The sequence below is a fragment of the Salmo salar genome, chromosome 13 (assembly GCF_965601325.2).
Source record: "Salmo salar chromosome 13, fSalSal1, whole genome shotgun sequence".
Taxonomy (NCBI): Eukaryota; Metazoa; Chordata; class Actinopteri; order Salmoniformes; family Salmonidae; genus Salmo; species Salmo salar.
In genome coordinates, this window is record NC_138303.1 from 108,584,386 (window position 1) to 108,612,108 (window position 27,723).

A 27,723-nucleotide genomic window follows, 5' to 3' on the forward strand; every position below is an offset into this window, starting at 1 on the left:
ACCATATGGTTCAACAGGAAATAGACTAATGAATGAACAAAGCAATTAATCAACAATAGCATTATTTTCAATTACTTCTGCAACTCGTCCAACTATTTACTTTTTTCACAACTGCTACCAGTCTGACGCCAAAACATTGACAACAAATACATATTGACGCAGCCACTCTGTCCCCATTGCCCCCGGCCCTGACTGGCTGGATAGTTTGTCTCCATTGCCCCCGGCTCTGACTGGCTGGATAGTCTGTAGTCTGTCCCCATTGCCCCCGGCCCTGACTGGCTGGATAGTCTGTAGTCTGTCCCCATTGCCCCTGGCCCTGACTGGCTGGATAGTCTGTAGTCTGTCCCCATTGCCCCTGGCCCTGACTGGCTGGATAGTCTGTAGTCTGTCCCCATTGTCCCTGGCCCTGACTGGCTGGATAGTCTGTAGTCTGTCCCCATTGTCCCTGGCTGGATAGTCTGTAGTCTGTCCCCATTGCCCCTGGCCCTGACTGGCTGGAAAGTCTGTAGTCTGTCCCCATTGTCCCTGGCCCTGACTGGCTGGATAGTCTGTAGTCTGTCCCCATTGCCCCTGGCCCTGACTGGCTGGATAGTCTGTAGTCTGTCCCCATTGTCCCTGGCTGGATAGTCTGTAGTCTGTCCCCATTGCCCCTGGCCCTGACTGGCTGGATAGTCTGTAGTCTGTCCCCATTGCCCCTGGCCCTGACTGGCTGGATAGTCTGTAGTCTGTCCCCATTGCCCCTGGCCCTGACTGGCTGGATAGTCTGTAGTCTGTCCCCATTGCCCCTGGCTGGATACAAACAGAGCAGGCTTTTCTTCTTCCTAATAAAAGGCCATAATGGCAGCCATTGTCTCACACCTGGCTTTGTGTTTCTAACCCTGGACTATACTCTACACTGTGCACAGGACTCAGGTTCACCTGCCTGCCTGCGTGACTGGGTGGCTGTTCTCTCCCTCTCTCCGGCCATGTGAGAGGGGAGGGAGGAAACAGCTCAGCCACAGAGCCCAGCCACAGAGGATGGCAGGATGCTCATTTGCATCCAAGTACAGAGTCCAAGAGATGTTGGCAGAGAGAGAGAGAGACAGACAAGAGAGAGAGGCAGAGAGGACACCACAAAGCTTCCCTTTCGTCCAGTGTTCGACCCAGCGGTGCTGTGGTGTGGAGATGCAGTAGGGTTAGTCAGTGTAGTGTTGACTCTGTAAAGTCTGAACAAACACAACTTCCTGGATGGCTCTGTAGTCCAGGAGTGTTCAGGACAGGTAGCGTTAGGTAGTGCTGTCCTGACTGGGCAAACACCTGTCGAAGCCTGGAGCTTGCAGGACTATACCATTACCATGCTGACTGGCTGACTGCTCCACTGTAGGCTAAATGGTGTGCAGCAGTCAGCCTAACTGTCAGTCTGCCTACTGGACTATAGGCTACCACACACTGACTGGCTGACTGGCTGACTGACTGGCTGACTGACTGGCTGACTGGCTGGCTGACAGCCTGGCTGACAGGCTGGCTGACTGGCTGGCTGACAGCCTGGCTGACAGGCTGGCTGACAGGCTGGCTGACTGACTGGCTGACTGGCTGGCTGACAGGCTGGCTGACTGACTGGCTGACTGACTGACAGGCTGACTGGCTGACTGACTGGCTGGCTGACTGACTGGCTGACTGGCTGGCTGACTGGCTGGCTGACTGACAGGCTGTCTGACTGACTGGCTGGCTGACTGACAGGCTGACTGACAGGCTGACTGACTGACTGACAGGCTGGCTGACTGACTGGCTGACTGCTCCACGGTATGGAGGGAGTGCCACTGTAGGACCTTGTCAGCCTACCTACAGCTGTGGGAAGACAAGACTGCGGAGGAGTTGCATAACTTCAGACTTTGGACACAGCAGTTCTCTGGGAGGGTGGACTTGAGGGGAAAGGGAGGGAAATGAAGGAGGAGGCGTGAGAATTTCCTGAGGACAGGAGTCAGCACAGGTTATTGTTGCTGTAGTTAACAGTGAGTAAAAGATTACAGGTATATGTTAGGTTGAGCGATCATATCCCACCAGTCCATGTGGATCAACTGATTGACTGGTTGCAGACAGATAGATGAATCCACCTGAAACGAACCAAGATGGACTCCAGTCTGGATCTGAAGCCCAGTTGACATGCTCTAGTCATGTGTCCCTCTCTCAGCGGTGATGTAAGACAGCCATTTTCAAGTCTGTTTGGTCCTAACTGATCGTGATCCTTTCTGAGCTTTGGACTAGCTGATTAGCTGAGACCGTTCTAAGGAGAAAGGAGGAACTACTTTGGATGTATTAAATGACTTGACTCTGGCTATTCTGAGGAGAAACTACTTTTCCCATGGCCACTAGGGCTTGACTCTGGCTATTCTGAAGAGAAACTACTTTTCCCAGGAGCACCAGGGCTTGACCCTGGCTATTCTGAAGAGAAACTACTTTTCCCAGGAGCACTAGGGCTTAACTCTGGCTGTATGTCACCAAAGGATGGATGAGATCCCAGACATCAGTAGTGACTCAGACAGGTGTGTGACTGTTTATACCTAACAACAGATATGTGACTGGTCTCTGTTTATACCTAACAACAGATATGTGACTGGTCTCTGTTTATACCTAACAACAGATATGTGACTGGTCTCTGTCATCTCTCCATACCTCAAATAGGGGGTGCTTATATTTGTCCTGTTTCACTGCAAGTGGGTAACCTGTACGGGTGTGAAATGGAAATGTTTTGTTTTGCATATCCCAACTCCCCCCTGAGTCACGCTCAGAGAGCGGGGTCATGGCCAGGGATCAGCCATTATTGATGGCGACCCTTGAGAAATGAAGGTTAAGTGCCTTGCTCAAGGGCAGATCGACATATTTTTCACCTTGTCGACTCAGGGATTTGAAATAGCGACCTTTCGGTTACTGCCCCAATGCTCTTAACCGCTAGGCTACCTACCGACCCTAACAACAGATACGCTACATGACAGTAGTCATCGTTTAGTTCTGTGTACTGCAGAGGAAGAAAGGCTATATGCTCACTCTCTCTTTCTCTCACTCTCTTTCCCTCCCCCCTCCCTCCCTCCCTCCCTCCCTCTTAACTGTGTGCTCCTAATGTTGGGTCAAGAGGTCGACTGTGAAGCCCATCCCACAGACAAGGGTCTCATTTACAATGGTGCCCTGAATACAAACATTTTCATAATCAAGAAAATAAATAAAATAAAATAAAACACAAATAACAAAAAAACTACAAGGTACAATTACAATACTACAATGTAAACCAATAAACCATTACAGTCAATAGAAACAACCACAATCCTCAGTGAATTAATTTAACACCAGAGTCCTAAACTGCCCTAGCGGCAGCAGGGAATCAAGATGCAAGGAATTTCGCAGGTTATTCGAACAATGGGGGGCACTAAAACTAAAGGAGGATTTACCTAAATTGGTCGAGAACAGAGGGACCTCGAGTTAACCGACCCTGAGAGCTAACCGACCCTGAGAGCTAACCGACCCTGAGAGCTAACCGACCCTGAGAGCTAACCGACCCTGAGAGTTAACCGACCCTGAGAGCTAACCGACCCTGAGAGTTAACCGACCCTGAGAGTTAACCGACCCTGAGAGCTAGCTAACCAACCCTAAGAGTTAACCGACCCTGAGAGCTAACCGACCCTGAGAGCTAACCGACCCTGAGAGCTAACTGACCCTGAGAGCTAACCGACCCTGAGAGTTAACCAACCCTGAGAGCTAACCGACCCTGAGAGTTAACCGACCCTGAGAGCTAACCAACCCTGAGAGTTAACCAACCCTGAGAGCTAACCAACCCTGAGAGGTCATTCTTTTATACTTTAGCAACAAGGTTCAGTAAGTTGGAAGCTTGTGTAGTAGAGCTTTTTAAACAGAAAGGTGATTTACGGGACTTCAATGAGGACTAGCCAACCTTTTGATAAAGGATGCAATGGAGAGTATTAAAACTGTCACCTGTGATAAAGTGAAGGGCGCTATGGTAGACGGCATCCAAAAGTTTAAGAGTGATGGCTGCTGCAATCTGGTCAATGGTGTTACCATAGCCATGAACTGGCTGGAAATATGCAGTCCATTTGAAACAAAGTTGACTTTACAATCTGCTTTCTGCTATTTAGGGAGAGGCAAGATCTATTTAAAAAAAAAAAAAAAAGAAGCCCACTTTAAATCTTAACTTTTTAACAAGCTCATCCGTATGTTTTTTTTAAACATTACATCTTTGTCAATCTAAACGGCCAGATATTTATAGGCGGGAACCTGATCAATGGGAGACCCATCCAGTGAATAAATATGTAGTCCATCTGAAACGTTCTTACGAGAATTAGAGAACAACATGTATTTAGTCTTTCCCACATTAAGTACAATGTTTAAACCAACCAGGGTTTTCTGTAAGGCAACAATATCAGATTGCAGCTCTAACATATCCAACAGTTGGGGAAATGGCATACATAACAGAATCGTTTGCATACAGATTAATTTAACATGTTTTAACAGATAGACCAATATTATTTATATAAATAGTAAAGAGAACAGGTCCTAATACGGACCCCTGAGGTACACCTTTTATAATATCCAGGAAACTGGCCTTAACACCATCAGAAATCACACATTGTGTCCTGTCTGACAGATCATTCTCAAACTACTTGCAAAAAAAGCCTGATCCAGGCCTATTTCAGTCAACAGTGTCGAAGAACTTTTGAAAGGCAGCACAATGACTTTTATGATCTAAGCAATTGAACACATCAAGTTAAACAAGCGTAGCAGCTGAAATGGTGCTTAGTCTCTTTCCAGATCGTAGGGATAACACCAATTGTCAAGTAAAAAATATAGGTCAATAGTTCTGCAATAAGTGGGGCAGAGAGCTGCAGTAAGAAGGGATTAAGTGAATCAACTTTTTAACATCAATCTTTAGCACTTAGTACGTCATAGACATCAAGTGGTTGAAATGAAAATAAAGTATGTGTATTTTAGTGCATTATTCTCTACAATCTGTTTTGAGGTGACTAAAGGACTCCCTCTAGTGGAATGAGAGGTATTTTCAGAGACTATCCTTTCAAACAGATGACCAGCTGAAGTAAAATGGTTATTAAATGGTTATTATTTTGTCTAGTATGGGACCAGAGGCTATTAAATCCTGCTGGAGTTTTGTTTCAAAGATTTGATCACTTTCCAGAAATTGGCTGGATTACCACCACTCTCCGATACACAATTCAAGAAATATGTTGATTTTGTTTTTCTAACCGGAGACATCTATTTCTCAAATGTTTGATGGACAGCCAATCAGATGTAGAGTCAGTCAGTCTAGCCTTAGCCCAAGATGCATTTCTTTCCTGTAATTTCTCAGACAATTCATGCGTGAACCAAGGATTAGATCTGTATTTTACCCTTAGCCTTTTGTGAGTCGCATGTTTATCTGCAACAGAGTTAAACAGAGAAATAAAACAATTAAGGGCCTGATTCGTGTCCGTGCTGCTAGCTAAGCTAGGTCATTCTCCAGTCTGTGCACAGGGGCTACGTTGCCTCCAGACAGAAACTACCCATTGGGCAAAAACACATAATTTCCCCCCCAACATACTATGTAATGACGTTGAATCAACGTGGAAAACTGATTGGATTTGAAAAAAGTAATCAACGTAAGGGAATTACATATTTTTTCACAAAATATTTTACCTAAATCCAATGATGTGAATTTTTTTGTTGATTTCACATTAGTTCACAACTCAACCAAATGTAAACCAAATCTAGACGCTGAAATGAAGTCTGTGCCCAGTGGGTAGAGAGCAGAGAGAGCTAACTGCTGACTCCCTCCAGTCCAATGTGACGTTCAGGAATGCTGTAAATATTTAACAATGAGAGCAGAGAGAGCTAACTGCTGACTCCCTCCAGTCCAATGTGACATTCAGGAATGTTGTAAATATTTATCAATGCCTTGTAGGACTGCTGCTGAGGTACCAAATGTCTCCGCCTATCACCGATCATTATTTCTCCTTATGCTTACACAAAGGATACCCCAAAACACACAGTGAGTGCCATCTAACCATGGCGGGCGGCCTAGCAGTTAGAGAGGTGAGCCAGCAATTTAGAGGGTTGCCAGTTTGAATCCCAGGTCCGGTAGGAAGTGAGCTGGCAACCGAAGGGTTCAAATCCTAGATGCCATTGCCTGCCGTTGTGCCCTTGAGCAATGCACTTAACCCATCTCAACAATAGCTCCCTGGGCGCCCAGTGTGGCAGCACCCCGCACCTCTCCAAAAACCTGTAGACATTAGAGGAGGCTGGTGGAAGGCGCTATAGGAGGACAGGCTCATTGTAATGGCTGGATTGGAATTAACGGAGTCCAACATGGTTTCCTTATGTTTGTTGTGGAGCAGCTGTAGGAGAATGATCATCTAGTTTACCACACTACACGTGGATTGGATGACTTTGGGAATTTCAGTAAGCAACAATTTGATGCCTTCAACATCATTAGCCTACTTTATTCCAATATGTGTGTCATTCAGTGATATTTATTCCCACAGTAATTCATTATGGATCCATCCAGTAGTGGTTAGAAAACAGTGCATGTGGTGGGCTATGATGGGATGATGGGTGAAGTGACATGCCTCGCAAAGTTTACAGCTGCCAGGAGGATAGTAGTAACGGGCGCTGCCTAGAAACATCAAGAGCTGTAAGAGCATAGTGCGTACCAAGACCGCTTCAGCATTACGGTTCATTTTCATAATAAGCCGTAGGCAGAACTTTACCATCGTTAGGCAGAAATACAGTGCCTTGCGAAAGTATTCGGCCCCCTTGAACTTTTCGACCTTTTGCCACATTTCAGGCTTCAAACATAAAGATATAAAACTGTAATTTTTTGTGAAGAATCAACAACAAGTGGGACACAATTATGAAGTGGAACGAAATTTATTGTATATTTAAAACTTTTTTAACAAATAAAAAACTGAAAAATTGGCCGTGCAAAATTATTCAGCCCCTTTACTTTCAGTGCAGCAAACTCTCTCCAGAAGTTCAGTGAGGATCTCTGAATGATCCAATGTTGACCTAAATGACTAATGATGATAAATAGAATCCACCTGTGTGTAATCAAGTCTCCGTATAAATGCACCTGCTCTGTGATAGTCTCAGAGGTCCGTTTAAAGCGCAGAGAGCATCATGAAGAACAAGGAACACACCAGGCAGGTCCGAGATACTGTTGTGGAGAAGTTTAAAGCCGGATTTGGATACAAAAAGATTTCCCAAGCTTTAAACATCCCAAGGAGCACTGTGCAAGCGATAATATTGAAATGGAAGGAGTATCAGACCACTGCAAATCTACGAAGACCCGGCCGTCCCTCTAAACTTTCAGCTCATACAAGGAGAAGACTGATCAGAGATGCAGCCAAGAGGCCCATGATCACTCTGGATGAACTGCAGAGATCTACAGCTGAGGTGGGAGACTCTGTCCATAGGACAACAATCAGTCGTATACTGCACAAATCTTGCCTTTATGGAAGAGTGGCAAGAAGAAAGCCATTTCTTAAAGATATCCATAAAAAGTGTCATTTAAAGTTTGCCACTAGCCACCTGGGAGACACACCAAACATGTGGAAGAAGGTGCTCTGGTCAGATGAAACCAAAATCGAACTTTTTGGCAACAATGCAAAACGTTATGTTTGGCATAAAAGCAACACAGCTCATCACCCTGAACACACCATCCCCACTGTCAAACATGGTGGTGGCAGCATCATGGTTTGGGCCTGCTTTTCTTCAGCAGGGACAGGGAAGATGGTTAAAATTGATGGGAAGATGGATGGAGCCAAATACAGGACCATTCTGGAAGAAAACCTGATGGAGTCTGCAAAAGACCTGAGACTGGGATGGAGATTTGTCTTCCAACAAGACAATGATCCAAAACATAAAGCAAAATCTACAATGGAATGGTTCACAAATAAACATATCCAGGTGTTAGAATGGCCAAGTCAAAGTCCAGACCTGAATTCAATCGAGAATCTGTGGAAAGAACTGAAAACTGCTGTTCACAAACGCTCTCCATCCAACCTCACTGAGCTCGAGCTGTTTTGCAAGGAGGAATGGGCAAAAATTTCAGTCTCTCGATGTGCAAAACTGATAGAGACATACCCCAAGCGACTTACAGCTGTAATCGCAGCAAAAGGTGACACTACAAAGCATTAACTTAAAGGGGCTGAATAATTTAGCACGCCCAATTTTTCAGTTTTTTATTTGTTAAAAAAGTTTGAAATATCCAATAAATTTCGTTCCACTTCATGATTGTGTCCCACTTGTTGTTGATTCTTCACAAAAAAATTACAGTTTTATATCTTTATGTTTGAAGCCTGAAATGTGGCAAAAGGTCGAAAAGTTCAAGGGGGCTGAATACTTTCGCAAGGCACTGTAAAGGTTTTGGCTTTGATACCGGCAAAACCTTTCAGATATATAGAAAAGGCGGCCATTTGTTTCTTGTCGTGGTAAAGTTGGCGGTATGGTAAAGTTGGCAGCATGGTAAAGTTGGTGGAAAACGTGTCAGTATAAAAGGTATATATACAGGGGGCGCTTACTTTCACTGGGGATGGGGAACATATCCCTCCCACATTCTGAAATTGCATTTTTGTCCGAACCCAGTTTTATAATTTGGAATGTGATACAAAACAGGGCAACGGTGTGCTTTAGGACCATGCGGACACCTCCGAGCGGTCGGGTAGGCTGTTTGGAGTGTTTATCCGACTGGATAAAAAACATAGTGTGTATATATATACTGCTCAAAAAAATAAAGGGAACACTTAAACAACACATCCTAGATCTGAATGAAAGAAATAATCTTATTAAATACTTTTTTCTTTACATAGTTGAATGTGCTGAAAACAAAATCACACAAAAATAATCAATGGAAATCCAATTTATCAACCCATGGAGGTCTGGATTTGGAGTCACACTCAAAATTAAAGTGGAAAACCACACTACAGGCTGATCCAACTTTGATGTAATGTCCTTAAAACAAGTCAAAATGACGCTCAGTAGTGTGTGTGACCTCCACGTGCCTGTATGACCTCCCTATAACGCCTGGGCATGCTCCTGATGAGGTGGCGGATGGTCTCCTGAGGGATCTCCTCCCAGACCTGGACTAAAGCATCCACCAACTCCTGGACAGTCTGTGGTGCAACGTGGCGTTGGTGGATGGAGTGAGACATGATGTCCCAGATGTGCTCAATTTGATTCAGGTCTGGGGAACGGGCGGGCCAGTCCATAGCATCAATGCCTTCCTCTTGCAGGAACTGCTGACACACTCCAGCCACATGAGGTCTAGCATTGTCTTGCATTAGGAGGAACCCAGGGCCAACCGAACCAGCATATGGTCTCACAAGGGGTCTGAGGATCTCATCTCAGTACCTAATGGCAGTCAGGCTACCGCTGGCGACCACATGGAGGGCTGTGCGGCCCCCCAAAGAAATGCCACCCCACACCATGACTGACCCACCGCCAAACCGGTCATGCTGGAGGATGTTGCAGGCAGCAGAACGTTCTCCACGGCGTCTCCAGACTCTCTCATGTCTGTCACGTGCTCAGTGTGAACCTGCTTTCATCTGTGAAGAGCACCGGGCGCCAGTGGCGAATTTGCCAATCTTGGTGTTCTCTGGCAAATGCCAAACATCCTGCACGGTGTTGGGCTGTAAGCACAACCCCCACCTGTGGACGTCGGGCCCTCATACCACCCTCATAGAGTCTGTTTCTGACCGTTTTAGCAGACACATGCACATTTGTGGCCTGCTGGAGGTCATTTTGCAGGGCTCTGGCAGTGCTCCTCCTGCTCCTCCTTGCACAAAGGCGGAGGTAGCGGTCCTGCTGCTGGGTTGTTGCCCTCCTACGGCCTCCTCCACGTCTCCTGATGTACTGGCCTGTCTCCTGGTAGCGCCTCCATGCTCTGGACACTACGCTGACAGACACAGCAAACCTTCTTGCCACAGCTCGCATTGATGTGCCATCCTGGATGAGCTGCACTACCTGAACCACTTGTGTGGGTTGTAGACTCCGTTTCATGCTACCACTTGAGTGAAAGCACCGCCAGCATTCAAAAGTGACTAAAACATCAGCCAGGAAGCATAGGAACTGAGAAGTGGTCTGTGGTCACCACCTGCTGAACCACTCCTTTATTGGGGGTGTCTTGCTTATTGCCTATAATTTCCACCTGTTGTCTATTCCATTTGCACAACAGCATGTGAAATGTATTGTCAATCAGTGTTGCTTCCTAAGTAGACAGTTTGATTTCACAGAAGTGTGATTGACTTGGAGTTACATTGTGTTGTTTAAGTGTTCCCTTTATTTCTTCTAAAATCAAAGTTGCGCCCCTGAATAAATATGTGAGGAAACCACGGGTAGATCATGTTTGTAAACCATAATACAAAAAGCATTCATCATAATACTAAAAGCATTCATCTTAATACTAAAAGCATTCATAATACTAAAATCATTCATCATAATACTAAAAGCATTCATCATAATACTAAAATCATTCATCATAATACTAAAAGCATTCATCATAATACTAAAAGCATTAATGTAGCATGATATTATCAGTGTTAGCCCTGTTAACTGCTGTATGATGGCAGCACCAGGCAGATGCGTAGATGGTACTGTAGTCCTACTGCAGGGTGGTACTGTAGTCCTACTGCAGGGTGGTACTGTAGTCCTACTGCAGGGTGGTACTGTAGTCCTACTGCAGGGTGGTACTGTAGTCCTACTGCAGGGTGGTACTATAGTCCTACTGCAGGGTGTGGATGTAGTCCTACTGCAGGGTGGTACTGTAGTACTACTGCAGGGTGGTACTGTAGTCCTACTGCAGGGTGTGGATGTAGTCTTACTGCAGGGTGGTACTGTAGTCCTACTGCAGGGTGGTACTGTAGTCCTACTGCAGGGTGGTACTGTAGTCCTACTGCAGGGTGTGGATGTAGTCCTACTGCAGGGTGTGGATGTAGTCCTACTGCAGGGTGGTACTGTAGTCCTACTGCAGGGTGGTACTGTAGTTCTACTGCAGGGTGGTACTGTAGTCCTACTGCAAGGTGTGGATGTAGTTCTACTGCAGGGTGGTACTGTAGTCCTACTGCAGGGTGGTACTGTAGTCCTACTGCAGGGTGGTACTGTAATCCTACTGCAGGGTGGGGATGTAGTCCTACTGCAGGGTGGTACTGAAGTCCTACTGCAGGGTGGGGATGTAGTCCTACTGCAGGGTGGTACTGTAGTCCTACTGCAGGGTGGTACTGTAGTCCTACTGCAGGGTGTGGATGTAGTCCTACTGCAGGGTGTGGATGTAGTCCTACTGCAGGGTGGTACTGTAGTCCTACTGCAGGGTGGTACTGTAGTCCTACTGCAGGGTGGTACTGTAGTCCTACTGCAGGGTGTTGGTGTAATCCTACTGCAGGGTGGTACTGTAGTCCTACTGCAGGGTGGTACTGTAGTCCTACTGCAGGGTGGTACTGTAGTCCTACTGCAGGGTGGTACTGTAGTCCTACTGCAGGGTGGTACTGTAGTCCTACTGCAGGGTGGTACTGTAGTCCTACTGCAGGGTGTAGACCTACTTTAGACGTCCCAACCCCCACCACTGAGAGGGGTGACCTAGTGTGTGTGTGTGTGTGTGTGTGTGTGTGTGTGTGTGTGTGTGTGTGTGTGTGTGTGTGTGTGTCCTGGCTCTGTCGCTATGGATACAACCCAGGTTACCCTGTCCTGTCGTCAGGGCGGGTTGGCATGCGAGGAATGGGAAGGGAAGGCTTGAAGAGAAGGTTGGAGGGGTGAGTGGCGCATCGCTCCCCCTGCAGAGCAGACATCCCCCACCCCACCCATTCATACCTGCTGTCTGGTTTTAATTAGACTCGTTAAATATGTAAACGTGACAAAGCGTGGCGGAAAGACAATCACAGGAAGATTTAACAAATTCTTCTTCAGAGATGAGTCTTCAACACAGACTTTTTACCCTAAATATGATACAACAGGACAATCGGAAAATGTTTTTTTTCCCCCACTTATTGTCTATAAGCCGTTAGCTGGCTCAGTTTATGTAGCAGCCATCGTTCTGAGGAGAGGTGTGAACAGTGTGATGTCACGTCCTGAGGAGAGACGGACCAAGGTGCAGCGTGATTGGAGTTTCACATCTTTTTTTTTGTGTGCAACTTAAACAAACCAAGAAACAAACGACGACCGTGAAGTACCGTAGTGCTACATGCAGTGACTCAAAACAATATCCCACAAAGCAGGTGGGAGAAAGGGCTTCCTAAATATGATCCCCAATCAGAGGCAACGATTACCAGCTGCCTCTAATTGGGAACCATATAAACCACCAACATAGAAATAGAATGACTAGAACACTAGTCACGCTCTGAACCAAACACCATAGAGAACCGAGGGCGCTCTATGGTCAGGGCGTGACATGTGAATAGTAGTTATGAGGGTTAATTAACACTAGAACCGCTAAAGCAGTCATTGTACTGTGGATGTAGTGAAGTAAAACATTTTAATATATTTTTTAAGTCATGATCCTCTTTGTCCTTGACTTGTCCTAAATAAGTCTATATAACACTGTCATTGTTCGAATCTTTATATCACAAACAGAACTGGAGTTACAACCAGTTTTAGGAGGGCATGTCATTTTTTGAATGGTTTTCCCTCGTTGCCTCTGACAGTAGGGTCTGTCCTTCTCCTGACAGTAGGGTCTGTCCTTCTCCTGACAGTAGGGCCTGCTCTTCTCCTGACAGTAGGGCCTGCTCCCCTCCTTCTCCTGACAGTAGGGCCTGCTCCCCTCCTTCTCCTGACAGTAGGGCCTGCTCCCCTCCTTCTCCAGACAGTAGGGCCTGCTCCCCTCCTTCTCCTGACAGTAGGGCCTGCTCCCCTCCTTCTCCTGACAGTAGGGCCTGCTCCCCTCCTTCTCCTGACAGTAGGGCCTGCTCCCCTCCTTCTCCTGACAGTAGGGCCTGCTCCCCTCCTTCTCCTGACAGTAGGGCCTGCTCCTCTCCTTCTCCTGACAGTAGGGTCTGCTCCCCTCCTTCTCCTGACAGTAGGGCCTCCTCCCCTCCTTCTCCTGACAGTAGGGTCTACTCCCCTCCTTCTCCTGACAGTAGGGCCTGCTCCTCTCCTTCTCCTGACAGTAGGGCCTGCTCCTCTCCTTTTCCTGACAGTAGGGCCTGCTCCCCTCCTTCTCCTGACAGTAGGGCCTGCTCCCCTCCTTCTCCTGACAGTAGGGTCTGTCCTTCTCCTGACAGTAGGGCCTGCTCTTCTCCTGACAGTAGGGCCTGCTCCCCTCCTTCTCCAGACAGTAGGGCCTGCTCCCCTCCTTCTCCTGACAGTAGGGCCTGCTCCCCTCCTTCTCCTGACAGTAGGGCCTGCTCCCCTCCTTCTCCTGACAGTAGGGCCTGCTCCCCTCCTTCTCCTGACAGTAGGGCCTGCTCCTCTCCTTCTCCTGACAGTAGGGTCTGCTCCCCTCCTTCTCCTGACAGTAGGGCCTCCTCCCCTCCTTCTCCTGACAGTAGGGTCTGCTCCCCTCCTTCTCCTGACAGTAGGGCCTGCTCCTCTCCTTCTCCTGACAGTAGGGTCTGCTCCCCTCCTTCTCCTGACAGTAGGGCCTGCTCCCCTCCTTCTCCTGACAGTAGGGCCTGCTCCCCTCCTCTCCTTTGTCTGACAGTAGGGCCTGCTCCCCTCCTTCTCCTGACAGTAGGGCCTGCTCCCCTCCTTCTCCTGACAGTAGGGCCTGCTCTCCTCCTCTCCTTTGTCTGACAGTAGGGCCTGCTCCCCTCCTTCTCCTGACAGTAGGGCCTGCTCCCCTCCTTCTCTTGACAGTAGAACCTGCTCCTTCTCCTGACAGTAGGGCCTGCTCCCCTCCTTCTCCTGACAGTAGGGCCTGCTCCCCTCCTTCTCCTGACAGTAGGGCCTGCTCCCCTCCTTCTCCTGACAGTAGGGCCTGCTCCTCTCCTTCTCCTGACAGTAGGGTCTGCTCCCCTCCTTCTCCTGACAGTAGGGCCTCCTCCCCTCCTTCTCCTGACAGTAGGGTCTGCTCCCCTCCTTCTCCTGACAGTAGGGCCTGCTCCTCTCCTTCTCCTGACAGTAGGGTCTGCTCCCCTCCTTCTCCTGACAGTAGGGCCTGCTCCCCTCCTTCTCCTGACAGTAGGGCCTGCTCCCCTCCTCTCCTTTGTCTGACAGTAGGGCCTGCTCCCCTCCTTCTCCTGACAGTAGGGCCTGCTCCCCTCCTTCTCCTGACAGTAGGGCCTGCTCTCCTCCTCTCCTTTGTCTGACAGTAGGGCCTGCTCCCCTCCTTCTCCTGACAGTAGGGCCTGCTCCCCTCCTTCTCTTGACAGTAGAACCTGCTCCTTCTCCTGACAGTAGGGCCTGCTCCTCTCCTTTGTCTGACAGTATGGCCTGCTCCCCTCCTTCTCCTGACAGTAGGGCCTGCTCTCCTCCTCCTCCTGACAGTAGGGCCTGCTCCTCTCCTTCTCCTGACAGTAGGGCCTGCTCCTCTCCTGACAGTAGGGCCTGCTCCTCTCCTTCTCCTGACAGTAGGGCCTGCTCCCCTCCTTCTCCTGACAGTAGGGCCTGCTCCTCTCCTTCTCCTGACAGTAGGGCCTGCTCCCCTCCTTCTCCTGACAGTAGGGCCTGCTCCTCTCCTTCTCCAGACAGTAGGGCCTGCTCCCCTCCTTCTCCAGACAGTAGGGCCTGCTCCTCTCCTTCTCCTGACAGTAGGGCCTGCTCCTCTCCTTCTCCTGACAGTAGGGCCTGCTCCCCTCCTTCTCCAGACAGTAGGGCCTGCTCCCCTCCTTCTCCAGACAGTAGAGCCTGCTCCTCTCCTTCTCCAGACAGTAGGGCCTGCTCCCCTCCTTCTCCTGACAGTAGGGCCTGCTCCCCTCCTTCTCCAGACAGTAGGGCCTGCTCCTCTCCTTCTCCTGACAGTAGGGCCTGCTCCTCTCCTTCTCCAGACAGTAGGGCCTGCTCCCCTCCTTCTCCAGACAGTAGGGCCTGCTCCTCTCCTTCTCCAGACAGTAGGGCCTGCTCCTCTCCTTCTCCTGACAGTAGGGTCTGCTCCCCTCCTTCTCCTGACAGTAGGGCCTGCTCCCCTCCTTCTCCTGACAGTAGGGCCTGCTCCCCTCCTCTCCTTTGTCTGACAGTAGGGCCTGCTCCCCTCCTTCTCCTGACAGTAGGGCCTGCTCCCCTCCTTCTCCTGACAGTAGGGCCTGCTCTCCTCCTCTCCTTTGTCTGACAGTAGGGCCTGCTCCCCTCCTTCTCCTGACAGTAGGGCCTGCTCCTCTCCTTCTCCTGACAGTAGGGCCTGCTCCCCTCCTTCTCCTGACAGTAGGGCCTGCTCCTCTCCTTCTCCAGACAGTAGGGCCTGCTCCCCTCCTTCTCCAGACAGTAGGGCCTGCTCCTCTCCTTCTCCTGACAGTAGGGCCTGCTCCTCTCCTTCTCCTGACAGTAGGGCCTGCTCCCCTCCTTCTCCAGACAGTAGGGCCTGCTCCCCTCCTTCTCCAGACAGTAGAGCCTGCTCCTCTCCTTCTCCAGACAGTAGGGCCTGCTCCCCTCCTTCTCCTGACAGTAGGGCCTGCTCCCCTCCTTCTCCAGACAGTAGGGCCTGCTCCTCTCCTTCTCCTGACAGTAGGGCCTGCTCCTCTCCTTCTCCAGACAGTAGGGCCTGCTCCCCTCCTTCTCCAGACAGTAGGGCCTGCTCCTCTCCTTCTCCAGACAGTAGGGCCTGCTCCTCTCCTTCTCCTGACAGTAGGGTCTGCTCCCCTCCTTCTCCTGACAGTAGGGCCTGCTCCCCTCCTTCTCCTGACAGTAGGGCCTGCTCCCCTCCTCTCCTTTGTCTGACAGTAGGGCCTGCTCCCCTCCTTCTCCTGACAGTAGGGCCTGCTCCCCTCCTTCTCCTGACAGTAGGGCCTGCTCTCCTCCTCTCCTTTGTCTGACAGTAGGGCCTGCTCCCCTCCTTCTCCTGACAGTAGGGCCTGCTCCCCTCCTTCTCTTGACAGTAGAACCTGCTCCTTCTCCTGACAGTAGGGCCTGCTCCTCTCCTTTGTCTGACAGTATGGCCTGCTCCCCTCCTTCTCCTGACAGTAGGGCCTGCTCTCCTCCTCCTCCTGACAGTAGGGCCTGCTCCTCTCCTTCTCCTGACAGTAGGGCCTGCTCCTCTCCTGACAGTAGGGCCTGCTCCTCTCCTTCTCCTGACAGTAGGGCCTGCTCCCCTCCTTCTCCTGACAGTAGGGCCTGCTCCTCTCCTTCTCCTGACAGTAGGGCCTGCTCCCCTCCTTCGCCTGACAGTAGGGCCTGCTCCTCTCCTTCTCCAGACAGTAGGGCCTGCTCCCCTCCTTCTCCAGACAGTAGGGCCTGCTCCTCTCCTTCTCCTGACAGTAGGGCCTGCTCCTCTCCTTCTCCTGACAGTAGGGCCTGCTCCCCTCCTTCTCCAGACAGTAGGGCCTGCTCCCCTCCTTCTCCAGACAGTAGAGCCTGCTCCTCTCCTTCTCCAGACAGTAGGGCCTGCTCCCCTCCTTCTCCTGACAGTAGGGCCTGCTCCCCTCCTTCTCCAGACAGTAGGGCCTGCTCCTCTCCTTCTCCTGACAGTAGGGCCTGCTCCTCTCCTTCTCCAGACAGTAGGGCCTGCTCCCCTCCTTCTCCAGACAGTAGGGCCTGCTCCTCTCCTTCTCCAGACAGTAGGGCCTGCTCCCCTCCTTCTCCTGACAGTAGGGCCTGCTCCCCTCCTTCTCCTGACAGTAGGGCCTGCTCCCCTCCTTCTCCTGACAGTAGGGCCTGCTCCCCTCCTTCTCCAGACAGTAGGGCCTGCTCCTCTCCTTCTCCTGACAGTAGGGCCTGCTCCCCTCCTTCTCCAGACAGTAGGGCCTGCTCCCCTCCTCCTCCAGACAGTTGAAGGTGCCATGCCCAGTTGATAACCGCCCCGATAATTGCCTCAAAACCGAACCTAAACTATACCAAATCTAATTTCACACATATAACCACAGATGAAATAAATGAAGTGAAGTATGACGGGGGAAAATGAGTGATATTGATGAGTGAGGGGGAAGTGAACAATGCAGAATTGTTTAATCACCAATAGTGAATAAAGAACAGGGCAGGCAATTCTGTTGTGTTGATCTATTGTAATTCTAATCTTAAAATGGTATGTACCCTATATCAGTCCCCCGAATCAAAGCAGTCTCATCAGTCTCCTCTGGCCTACTTGGAGAAGGCTACACAGTGAACGTGTGCGTCATTTAGAATGACAAGAAGAGCAAGACGAATGGATGCACATGTTGCGTTAGCACTGCTGCAAAATCTGAAAGAAAACGACTCGGATGGAAGAAATGGATCATGACACCTCTGATGATTCATCTTCTGGTTCTGAACCTCATCCTGAACCTCCACCTCTGATGATTCATCTTCTGGTTCTGAACCTCATCCTGAACCTCCACCTCTGATTCATCTTCTGGTTCTGACCCTCATCCTGAACCTCCACCTCTGATGATTCATCTTCTGGTTCTGAACCTCATCCTGAACCTCCACCTCTGATGATTCATCTTCTGGTTCTGAGCCTCATCCTGAACCTCCACCTCTGATGATTCATCTTCTGGTTCTGAGCCTCATCCTGAACCTCCACCTCTGATGATTCATCTTCTGGTTCTGAGCAGTTATCCTCGCCACTACCAAATGAAACGCTGAGACGGGAGAGAGGAAGGGATGGTCAACGTTTAGATAGAACAAGCTCGTGACAATGCTACGGGCCGATTATCAGCACAAAATGTCATCACTGAGAGAACAGGCTCTACAGTACATCTCAGGCAAAAAACAACATCAGCAACGCACTCACAAGCTCTCGTTGTGTATGTGACATGGACATGCTCCAACTGATGCCATTGCGTGAAGACGCACACCATGTAAGCACAGTGTCGTGTCTTTCGCTATGCCGGATTAAGTGATATGACATGCTAACCTATAAAATTCTTTCTCTAATTAATATTACCTGATTAGGCTAATCATGTAAATGTAATTAACTAGAAAGTCGGGGCACCACGGAAGAACGTTTATAGAGCCGTTATCTTCCGAATAAACTCTTAAAATACTTAGTAATACTTTACATCGATAGCAGTCAATATTAACCCTTATCTTATTTTCAGTCTCATAATGAAAGTTGTAAATTCTTGGCTATCTTCACGAACCCTGGCTAACAAGTTGAATCAGCAATACCAAATTGGGTTTTATTATTTATTTACTAAATACCTAAACTAATCACACAGAATTACATATACACAGAATAAAATGATGTCATACAGAAAACGTCCTGGTGGACGGAACCTGTATCATGGCTGGTTACACAAAGGAAAGGGGGTTGGGCTTGAATGAAAGAGCGGGAAGACTTAGGAACGAAGAAACAGCAGCTATGCTATCATAAATACATGATCTTATGCATTCTAAATTACCGCCCATTTGGAAAAGGAAAATGCAATAAATATTTACTCTGAGCTGCGCTTCGGTAGATTGGTCGTAGATGCTGGCCGTGTTGGCCAACAGATCTTCCTGTCCTCGGAAGAATGTCTCTGGTGGTAAATTGGATACATGGTGGTATCTTTGTCTGTCTGTTAGACTGGATCCGTCGCCCGTCCTTTCCTAGCCCCCGTCTACAGCGGCCGCTGCTAACTCAACGGCTAGGAAGTCTCACTTCTGTAGTGAATAAGCTCAAAGTTCATACCATTCGCCACCAAAGCTCACGCTGAGGTTGGCTTAGTTCTGTACTTGACGTGTGTCCTTCTAACGTAGAGGCTGCAGACCTCACGTACTGGAACAACCTGGTTATCTTTTCATCAAAGGCTTATATAGTGGAGAGGGGGAAGGAGGTGTTTCATCGTTTATAACCCCTGTCTCTTCACAGGGGTGGGCCACTGATCAAGCAGGGCACTTTCCTTATGAAAAACCAATTCTCTCATTTAGAAGCTAAAATTACATTTAATCTCCTAACAAACAATTTCAATATCAAACATTTCAATTGCATAACAATTCCATGTGACTCTGATAACTAGAGGGTGTATACTTTCCCAGGTACAGTTTATGTCGTCCTGTCATCAGTCATAATGTCTCAGATGACAACCGAACTGACATACATACTCATTACGTTCCCAAGCATATTTCCAACTGGTTTTATTACCAAAATATAGTTCCTTTTCCCCATTTGTTTGATGTTCCCAGACTCTCTATATTTAACACAGGCTATTCAAGTCCTTCAGTAGGGTCAGAGAGGGGAAGGGAGAAAGGTATTTATGGGGGGGGGGTCATAAACCTTACCCACAGGCCAACGTCATGACAACAGGCTGATAGTAATTGACAATTTGTGACTGCTGTCGTATCGACACCTATATTCATTATCATGCCATTGTTGTTTTAATGAAAATAATGAAAATACTATTGTGTTATTTGAAGTATATATTTTTTCGTATTCTAATCATAAACACAGCCTAATTATTATTTTTTCGAAAGCATATATGAAATGTATTAATTACACTGTTAGAATGACTGCTCATTAGCTTGAAGGGGGGTCCTGTGATTATGTGGGTTAAAGGAGGGGTGAAGGCGGTGTCTGTCCCACAGGCCTGGTCGGTTAGCTAGCTACTGTCTGTCCCACAGGCCTGGTCGGTTAGCTAGTTACTGTCTGTCACACAGGCCTGGTCGGTTAGCTAGCTACTGTCTGTCACACAGGCCTGGTCCGTTAGCTAGTTACTGTCTGTCACACAGGCCTGGTCGGTTAGCTAGTTACTGTCTGTCATACAGGCCTGGTCGGTTAGCTAGTTACTGTCTGTCACACAGGCCTGGTTGGTTAGCTAGCTTCTGTCTGTCCCACAGGCCTGGTCGGTTAGCTAGCTACTGTCTGTCACACAGGCCTGGTCAGTTAGCTAGCTACTGTCTGTCACACAGGCCTGGTCGGTTAGCTAGCTACTGTCTGTCCCACAGGCCTGGTCGGTTAGCTAGTTAGTTACTGTCTGTCCCACAGGCCTGGTCCGTTAGCTAGTTACTGTCTGTCACACAGGCCTGGTCGGTTAGCTAGCTACTGTCTGTCACACAGGCCTGGTCGGTTAGCTAGTTACTGTCTGTCACACAGGCCTGATCGGTTAGCTAGCTACTGTCTGTCACACAGGCCTGGTCGGTTAGCTAGTTACTGTCTGTCCCACAGGCCTGGTCGGTTAGCTAGCTACTGTCTGTCACACAGGCCTGGTCGGTTAGCTAGCTACTGTCTGTCACACAGGCCTGGTCGGTTAGCTAGCTACTGTCTGTCCCACAGGCCTGGTCCGTTAGCTAGCTACTGTCTGTCCCACAGGCCTGGTCGGTTAGCTAGTTACTGTCTGTCACACAGGCCTGGTCGGTTAGCTAGTTAGTTACTGTCTGTCCCACAGGCCTGGTCTGTTAGCTAGTTACTGTCTGTCACACAGGCCTGGTCGGTTAGCTAGCTACTGTCTGTCACACAGGCCTGGTCGGTTAGCTAGTTACTGTCTGTCACACAGGCCTGGTCGGTTAGCTAGCTACTGTCTGTCACACAGGCCTGGTCGGTTAGCTAGTTACTGTCTGTCCCACAGGCCTGGTCGGTTAGCTAGCTACTGTCTGTCACACAGGCCTGGTCGGTTAGCTAGCTACTGTCTGTCACACAGGCCTGGTCCGTTAGCTAGCTACTGTCTGTCCCACAGGCCTGGTCCGTTAGCTAGCTACTGTCTGTCCCACAGGCCTGGTCGGTTAGCTAGTTACTGTCTGTCACACAGGCCTGGTCGGTTAGCTAGTTACTGTCTGTCACACAGGCCTGGTCGGTTAGCTAGTTACTGTCTGTCACACAGGCCTGGTCGGTTAGCTAGTTACTGTCTGTCACACAGGCCTGGTCGGTTAGCTAGCTGTCTGTCTGCAGCATTCTCTTGGTTGATAATGACTTACTGTCTGTCTGCAGCATTCTCTTGGTTGATAATGACTTACTGTCTGTCTGCAGCATTCTCTTGGTTGATAATGACTTACTGTCTGTCTGCAGCATTCTCTTGGTTGATAATGACTTACTGTCTGTCTGCAGCATTCTCTTGGTTGATAATGACTTACTGTCTGTCTGCAGCATTCTCTTGGTTGATAATGACTTACTGTCTGTCTGCAGCATTCTCTTGGTTGATAATGACTTACTGTCTGTTTGCAGCATTCTCTTGGTTGATAATGACTTACTGTCTGTCTGCAGCATTCTCTTGGTTGATAATGACTTACTGTCTGTCTGCAGCATTCTCTTGGTTGATAATGACTTACTGTCTGTCTGCAGCATTCTCTTGGTTGATAATGACTTACTGTCTGTCTGCAGCATTCTCTTGGTTGATAATGACTTACTGTCTGTCTGCAGCATTCTCTTGGTTGATAATGACTTACTGTCTGCCTGCAGCATTCTCTTGGTTGATAATGACTTACTGTCTGTCTGCAGCATTCTCTTGGTTGATAATGACTTACTGTCTGTCTGCAGCATTCTCTTGGTTGATAATGACTTACTGTCTGTCTGCAGCATTCTCTTGGTTGATAATGACTTACTGTCTGTCTGCAGCATTCTCTTGGTTGATAATGACTTACTGTCTGTCTGCAGCATTCTCTTGGTTGATAATGACTTACTGTCTGCCTGCAGCATTCTCTTGGTTGATAATGACTTACTGTCTGCCTGCAGCATTCTCTTGGTTGATAATGACTTACTGTCTGCCTGCAGCATTCTCTTGGTTGATAATGACTTACTGTCTGTCTGCAGCATTCTCTTGGTTGATAATGACTTACTGTCTGTCTGCAGCATTCTCTTGGTTGATAATGACTTACTGTCTGTCTGCAGCATTCTCTTGGTTGATAATGACTTACTGTCTGTCTGCAGCATTCTCTTGGTTGATAATGACTTACTGTCTGCCTGCAGCATTCTCTTGGTTGATAATGACTTACTGTCTGTTTCAGCATTCTCTTGGTTGATAATGACTTACTGTCTGTCTGCAGCATTCTCTTGGTTGATAATGACTTACTGTCTGCCTGCAGCATTCTCTTGGTTGATAATGACTTACTGTCTGCCTGCAGCATTCTCTTGGTTGATAATTACTTACTGTCTGTCTGCAGCATTCTCTTGGTTGATAATGACTTACTGTCTGTCTGCAGCATTCTCTTGGTTGATAATGACTTACTGTCTGTCTGCAGCATTCTCTTGGTTGATAATGATTTACTGTCTGTCTGCAGCATTCTCTTGGTTGATAATGACTTACTGTCTGTCTGCAGCATTCTCTTGGTTGATAATGACTTACTGTCTGTCTGCAGCATTCTCTTGGTTGATAATGACTTACTGTCTGTCTGCAGCATTCTGTTGGTTGATAATGACTTACTGTCTGTCTGCAGCATTCTCTTGGTTGATAATGACTTACTGTCTGTCTGCAGCATTCTGTTGGTTGATAATGACTTACTGTCTGTCTGCAGCATTATGTTGGTCTGCAGCATTCTCTTGGTTGATAATGACTTACTGTCTGTCTGCAGCATTCTCTTGGTTGATAATGACTTACTGTCTGTCTGCAGCATTCTCTTGGCTGATAATGACTTACTGTCTGTCTGTAGCATTCTCTTGGTTGATAATGACTTACTGTCTGTCTGCAGCATTCTCTTGGTTGATAATGACTTACTGTCTGTCTGCAGCATTCTCTTGGTTGATAATGACTTACTGTCTGTCTGCAGCATTCTCTTGGTTGATAATGACTTACTGTCTGTCTGCAGCATTCTCTTGGTTGATAATGCCTGTCTTCTGGCTCTATAAGAGAGCGACATCACACCCTCCACAGCCTTTCAGTCTCACTCAGAGGTTTTCAGCTGGGCTTGCTTTCTTTTGTTTGTCTGTTTTCTGATGCAGATGATGAGAGAGCGGTTGTTTATAGATGGATGCAAAGCAGCACAGTTTTAACACAGTGACTGTGGGGTGGGTTTTAAATTACTGCCCTATCCAGGTCAGCTTCATGCATATTCATTTTTGGTAGTAGGTACAGTTTAGACATAAGATAATTATACTGTATTATATCATACTGTATTATATCATACTGTATTGTATGATACTTTATTATATTATACTATATTATATGACGCTGTATTATATGATACTGTATTTTATTATACTGTATTTCCGGATTGCCTTCACATATATGTCCTCAATGAGCAAGTGAGGGATATAAGATTATCCACAGTGTTTGTTGTTAGTTCTCTTTTTTCTAATGGAGATAATAAGAGAGTAGACAGTCGATATCAAGCAACAGTTTTAACTCCAGGAGTGGTGTCAACAATCAGTAGAAATCAAGCAACACAGTTTTAACTCCAGGAGTGGTGTCAACAATCAGTAGAAATCAAGCAACACAGTTTTAACTCCAGGAGTGGTGTCAACAATCAGTAGAAATCAAGCAACACAGTTTTAACTCCAGGAGTGGTGTCAACAATCAGTAGAAATCAAGCAACACAGTTTTAACTCCAGGAGTGGTGTCAACAATCAGTAGAAATCAAGCAACACAGTTATGACTCCAGGAGTGGTGTCAACAATCAGTAGAAATCAAGCAACACAGTTTTAACTCCAGGAGTGGTGTCAACAATCAGTAGATATCAGCAACACAGTTATGACTATAGCACCACTATGACATAGTACACAATAACTACAACCTAGAACTATAGCATCACTATGACATAGTACACAATAACTACAACCTAGAACTATAGCACCACTGTGACATAGTACACAATAACTACAACCTAGAACTATAGCATCACTGTGACATAGTACACAATAACTACAACCTAGAACTATAGCACCACTGTGACATAGTACACAATAACTACAACCTAGAACTATAGCACCACTGTGACATAGTACACAATAACTACAACCTAGAACTATAGCACCACTGTGACATAGTACACAATAACTACAACCTAGAACTATAGCACCACTGTGACATAGTACACAATAACTACAACCTAGAACTATAGCACCACTGTGACATAGTACACAATAACTACAACCTAGAACTATAGCACCACTGTGACATAGTACACAAGAACTACAACCTAGTCTGATTTCCCTTTCTATCCAACTGTATGAATAGACTCCATAAGTGAAACTAATATAGTAAACGGCTCATCTGTCCAATCAAAATGTAAGACATCTTGCTTGCTATCGACTATTGGGCCAATATTCTGATTAACATTTATTTTTTTCACTCTTTATGCATTGCAGGGAACACCGAAAGAAGAATTATCATTTAATTATCATACTGAATTGTTGTAATGATTGTTTATGTCTCAATTAATCCCATAAGGGATGGGTTGCCAGTTTGACACAAAAATAAAATGTCATTTATTCATATATTGTGTCATTTGAGGTCATATGTGTGGAATGTGTATATGAACAAATCAAAGAAGACTTAAACGCATAAACAATAATTTGTATGTGAACCAATCAGAGAAGAGGTAACCTCATAAACAATGATGTGTATATGAACCAATCAGAGAAGGGTTAACCTCATAAACAAAAACACATCTCATTAGCCTAGTTAAGTACTGTACTGCTCTGGAGAAAGGAGAGCAAGACTAGAGGCATTGTCTGCATCCCATAGTCTCCCGTATGACTTTTCAGAACTAGTGCATTATAGTGCACATGCATTATAGGCAACAACTGCAACCGTTTTTTTTAATGACAATACATTTACTGATAGATTAGGACATGACCACTGACACTGGGTACTATATTGAGTGTTAGCGATCTAGCTAAAGTGTTTAGAGTTTTCACTTCCTCGTGGTGAATTAGCCTATGATATTAGTGCACGTAAAGATGTAGGCAAATTCATCTCTATTGAACAACAATTGATGAAAATCACTGTTATTAGATTGAACATCAAAATATCTTGAATCATGTGTTCCTGTTAGAAGATTAAACAAACAATTAAACAACAAACATTTATTGACTAGTCTTCCTTCTCAGTGTTATATTACACCATCTAAAGCTCTGTGAATGACTAAGGTGATTTAAAAAAAAAAAAAAGATTTTCCATGAAACTGTGAGAAAAAAAATTGGTGCAACCAAACCAGTTGGTGGCACAACCAACTGAAAAACTTAGTCTGGAGTCCTGGCTTCAGCCTAGACGCCTGACTGGGAAAGCTACTCCTTTTCGTGTTTATTGGTCAGTGACAATCTAGAGTGACAGGAAAGTAGGAAGGAGAGAGTGTGTTAGAATGGTAGAATGACTCAGATTTAAACCCACTCCAACAGACCAGCTTACATGTCCTCAAAAGGTTCTATAGCTGCACCATCGAGAGCATCCTGACTGGTTGCGTCACTGCCTGGTATGGCAACTGCTCTGCCTCCGACCGCAAGGCACTACAGAGTGTAGTGCGAACAGCCCAGTGCATCACTGGGGTCAAGCCTTCTGCCATCCAGGACCTCTATAGCAGGCGGTGTCAGAGGAAGGCCCTGAAAATTGTCAAAGACTCCAGCCACCCCAGTCATAGACTGTTCTCTCTGCTACCTCATGGCAAGCGGTACCGGAGCGCCAAGTCTAGGTCCAAGAGGCTTCTAAACAGCTTCTACCCCCAAGCCATAAGACTCCTGAACATCTAGTCAAATGGCTACCCAGACTATTCACATTGCCAACCCCCCTCCCCTCCCCTCTCCTCTCCACACCACTGCCACTCTCTGTTGTCATCTATGCATAGTCACTTTAATTAACTCTACCTACATGTACCTACTACCTCAACTAACCGGTGCCCCCACACATTGACTCTGTACCGGCACCCCCCTGTATATATTGTTATTTTTTAATGATCCTCTTTAATTACTTGTTACTTTTATCTCTTATAAGCTTATCCGTATTTTTTTAAACTGCACTGTCGGTTAAGGGCTCGTAAGTAAGCATTTCACTGTAAGGTCTACACCTGTTGTATTCGGCGCAGGTGACTAATACAATTTGATTTGATTTGATTTTACATATGTTCTGAAGGCAGCGGCTGTAACCATCCACTACACCACCCCAGGCCACATGCTACTGTTGAATAGCACCGGCTGTAACCATCCACTACACCACCCCAGACCACACGCTACTGGTGAATAGCACCGGCTGTAACTATCCACTACACCACCCCAGGCCACATGATACTGTTGAATAGCACCGGCTGTAACCATCCACTACACCACCCCAGACCACACGCTACTGGTGAATAGCACCTGCTGTAACTATCCACTACACCACCCCAGGCCACATGATACTGTTGAATAGCACCGGCTGTAACCATCCACTACACCACCCCAGACCACACGCTACTGTTGAATAGCACCGGCTGTAACCATCCACTACACCAGGCCACATGATACTGTTTAATAGCACCGGCTGTTTTTTGCAGATGGGACATGTTTGAGGAAACTGGTTGCTTCTTATTAGACAGATACGCTGGGGAAACAGTTAGTAAGGATTTATCTAGTTATTAAGGACTTAGCTAGTTAGTAAGGATTTAGCTAGTTATTAAGGACTTAGCTAGTTAGTAAGGACTTAGCTAGTTAGTAAGGATTTAGCTAGTTATTAAGGATTTAGCTAGTTATTAAGGATTTAGCTAGTTATTAAGGACTTAGCTAGTTAGTAAGGATTTAACTAGTTAGTAAGGTTTTAGCTAGTTAGTAAGGATTTAGCTAGTTAGTAAGGATTTTGCTAGGTATGAATGCCATGCCACAACCAAGAGCTGATCCATTTGACCTCCTCTTGACCTTTAACTCAGATCAGTTTAAAATCCTGGTTGCTTTCCTTGATGTTGATAAGGTGGGAGTGCTGTGAAAGAATTAGCTGGGTCTGGATGTGACACATTATACACAATTACCTCTTCTGGTTTAGTGGTTCACTTTAAGTATGGGAGCATTCACTGTATAAAAACCCATGTTGGGTTGGTACATGCTGGGTTGGTACTGGGTTGGTACTGGGTTGGTACTGGGTTGGTACGTGCTGGGTTGGTACTGGGTTGGTACTGGGTCGGTACTGGGTCGGTACTGGGTTGGTACGTGCTGGGTTGGTACTGGGTTGGTACGTGCTGGGTTGGTACTGGGTTGGTATTGGGTTGGTACTGGGTTGGTACATGCCAGGTTGGTACTGGGTTGGTACATGCTGGGTTGGTACATGCTGGGTTGGGACGTGCTGGGTTGGTACGTACTGGGTTGGTACTGGGTTAGTATGTGTTGGGTTGGTACTGGGTTGGTACTGGGTCGGTGCTGGGTCGGTACTGGGTTGGTGCTGGGTTGGTACTGGGTCGGTGCTGGGTTGGTACTGGGTTGGTACTGGGTCGGTGCTGGGTTGGTACTGGGTCGGTGCTGGGTTGGTACTGGGTTGGTACTGGGTTGGTATTGGGTTGGTACCGGGTTGGTACTGGATTGGTACTGGGTTAGTATGTGTTGGGTTGGTACTGGGTTGGTACTGGGTCGGTGCTGGGTCGGTACTGGGTTGGTGCTGGGTTGGTACTGGGTCGGTGCTGGGTTGGTACTGGGTTGGTACGTGCTGGGTTGGTACTGGGTTGGTACTGGGTTGGTACTGGGTCGGTGCTGGGTTGGTACTGGGTCGGTGCTGGGTTGGTACTGGGTTGGTACTGGTTCGGTGCTGGGTTGGTATGTGCTGGGTTGGTATTGGGTTGGTACTGGGTTGGTACATGCTGGGTTGGTACTGGGTTGGTACTGGGTTGGTACTT

General features: G+C 47.3%; 1 protein-coding gene across 3 annotated transcripts in view; it reads left to right on the forward strand.

Moving 5' to 3' along the window:
- Nucleotides 1–27,723, forward strand: part of LOC106568520 (protein Shroom3) — a 216,360-nt gene that overhangs the window by 107,028 nt on the left and 81,609 nt on the right. The window contains exon 1 of one of the 3 annotated variants that reach the window (XM_045692630.2): nucleotides 1,198–2,522. The exons of the other annotated variants lie outside the window; for them this stretch is intronic. Coding sequence (XP_045548586.2) covers nucleotides 2,485–2,522 — 38 coding nt within the window. The 5' untranslated portion in view covers nucleotides 1,198–2,484. Of the gene's footprint in view, nucleotides 1–1,197; nucleotides 2,523–27,723 lie in introns of those variants that run through there. 3 annotated transcript variants of the gene reach the window in all.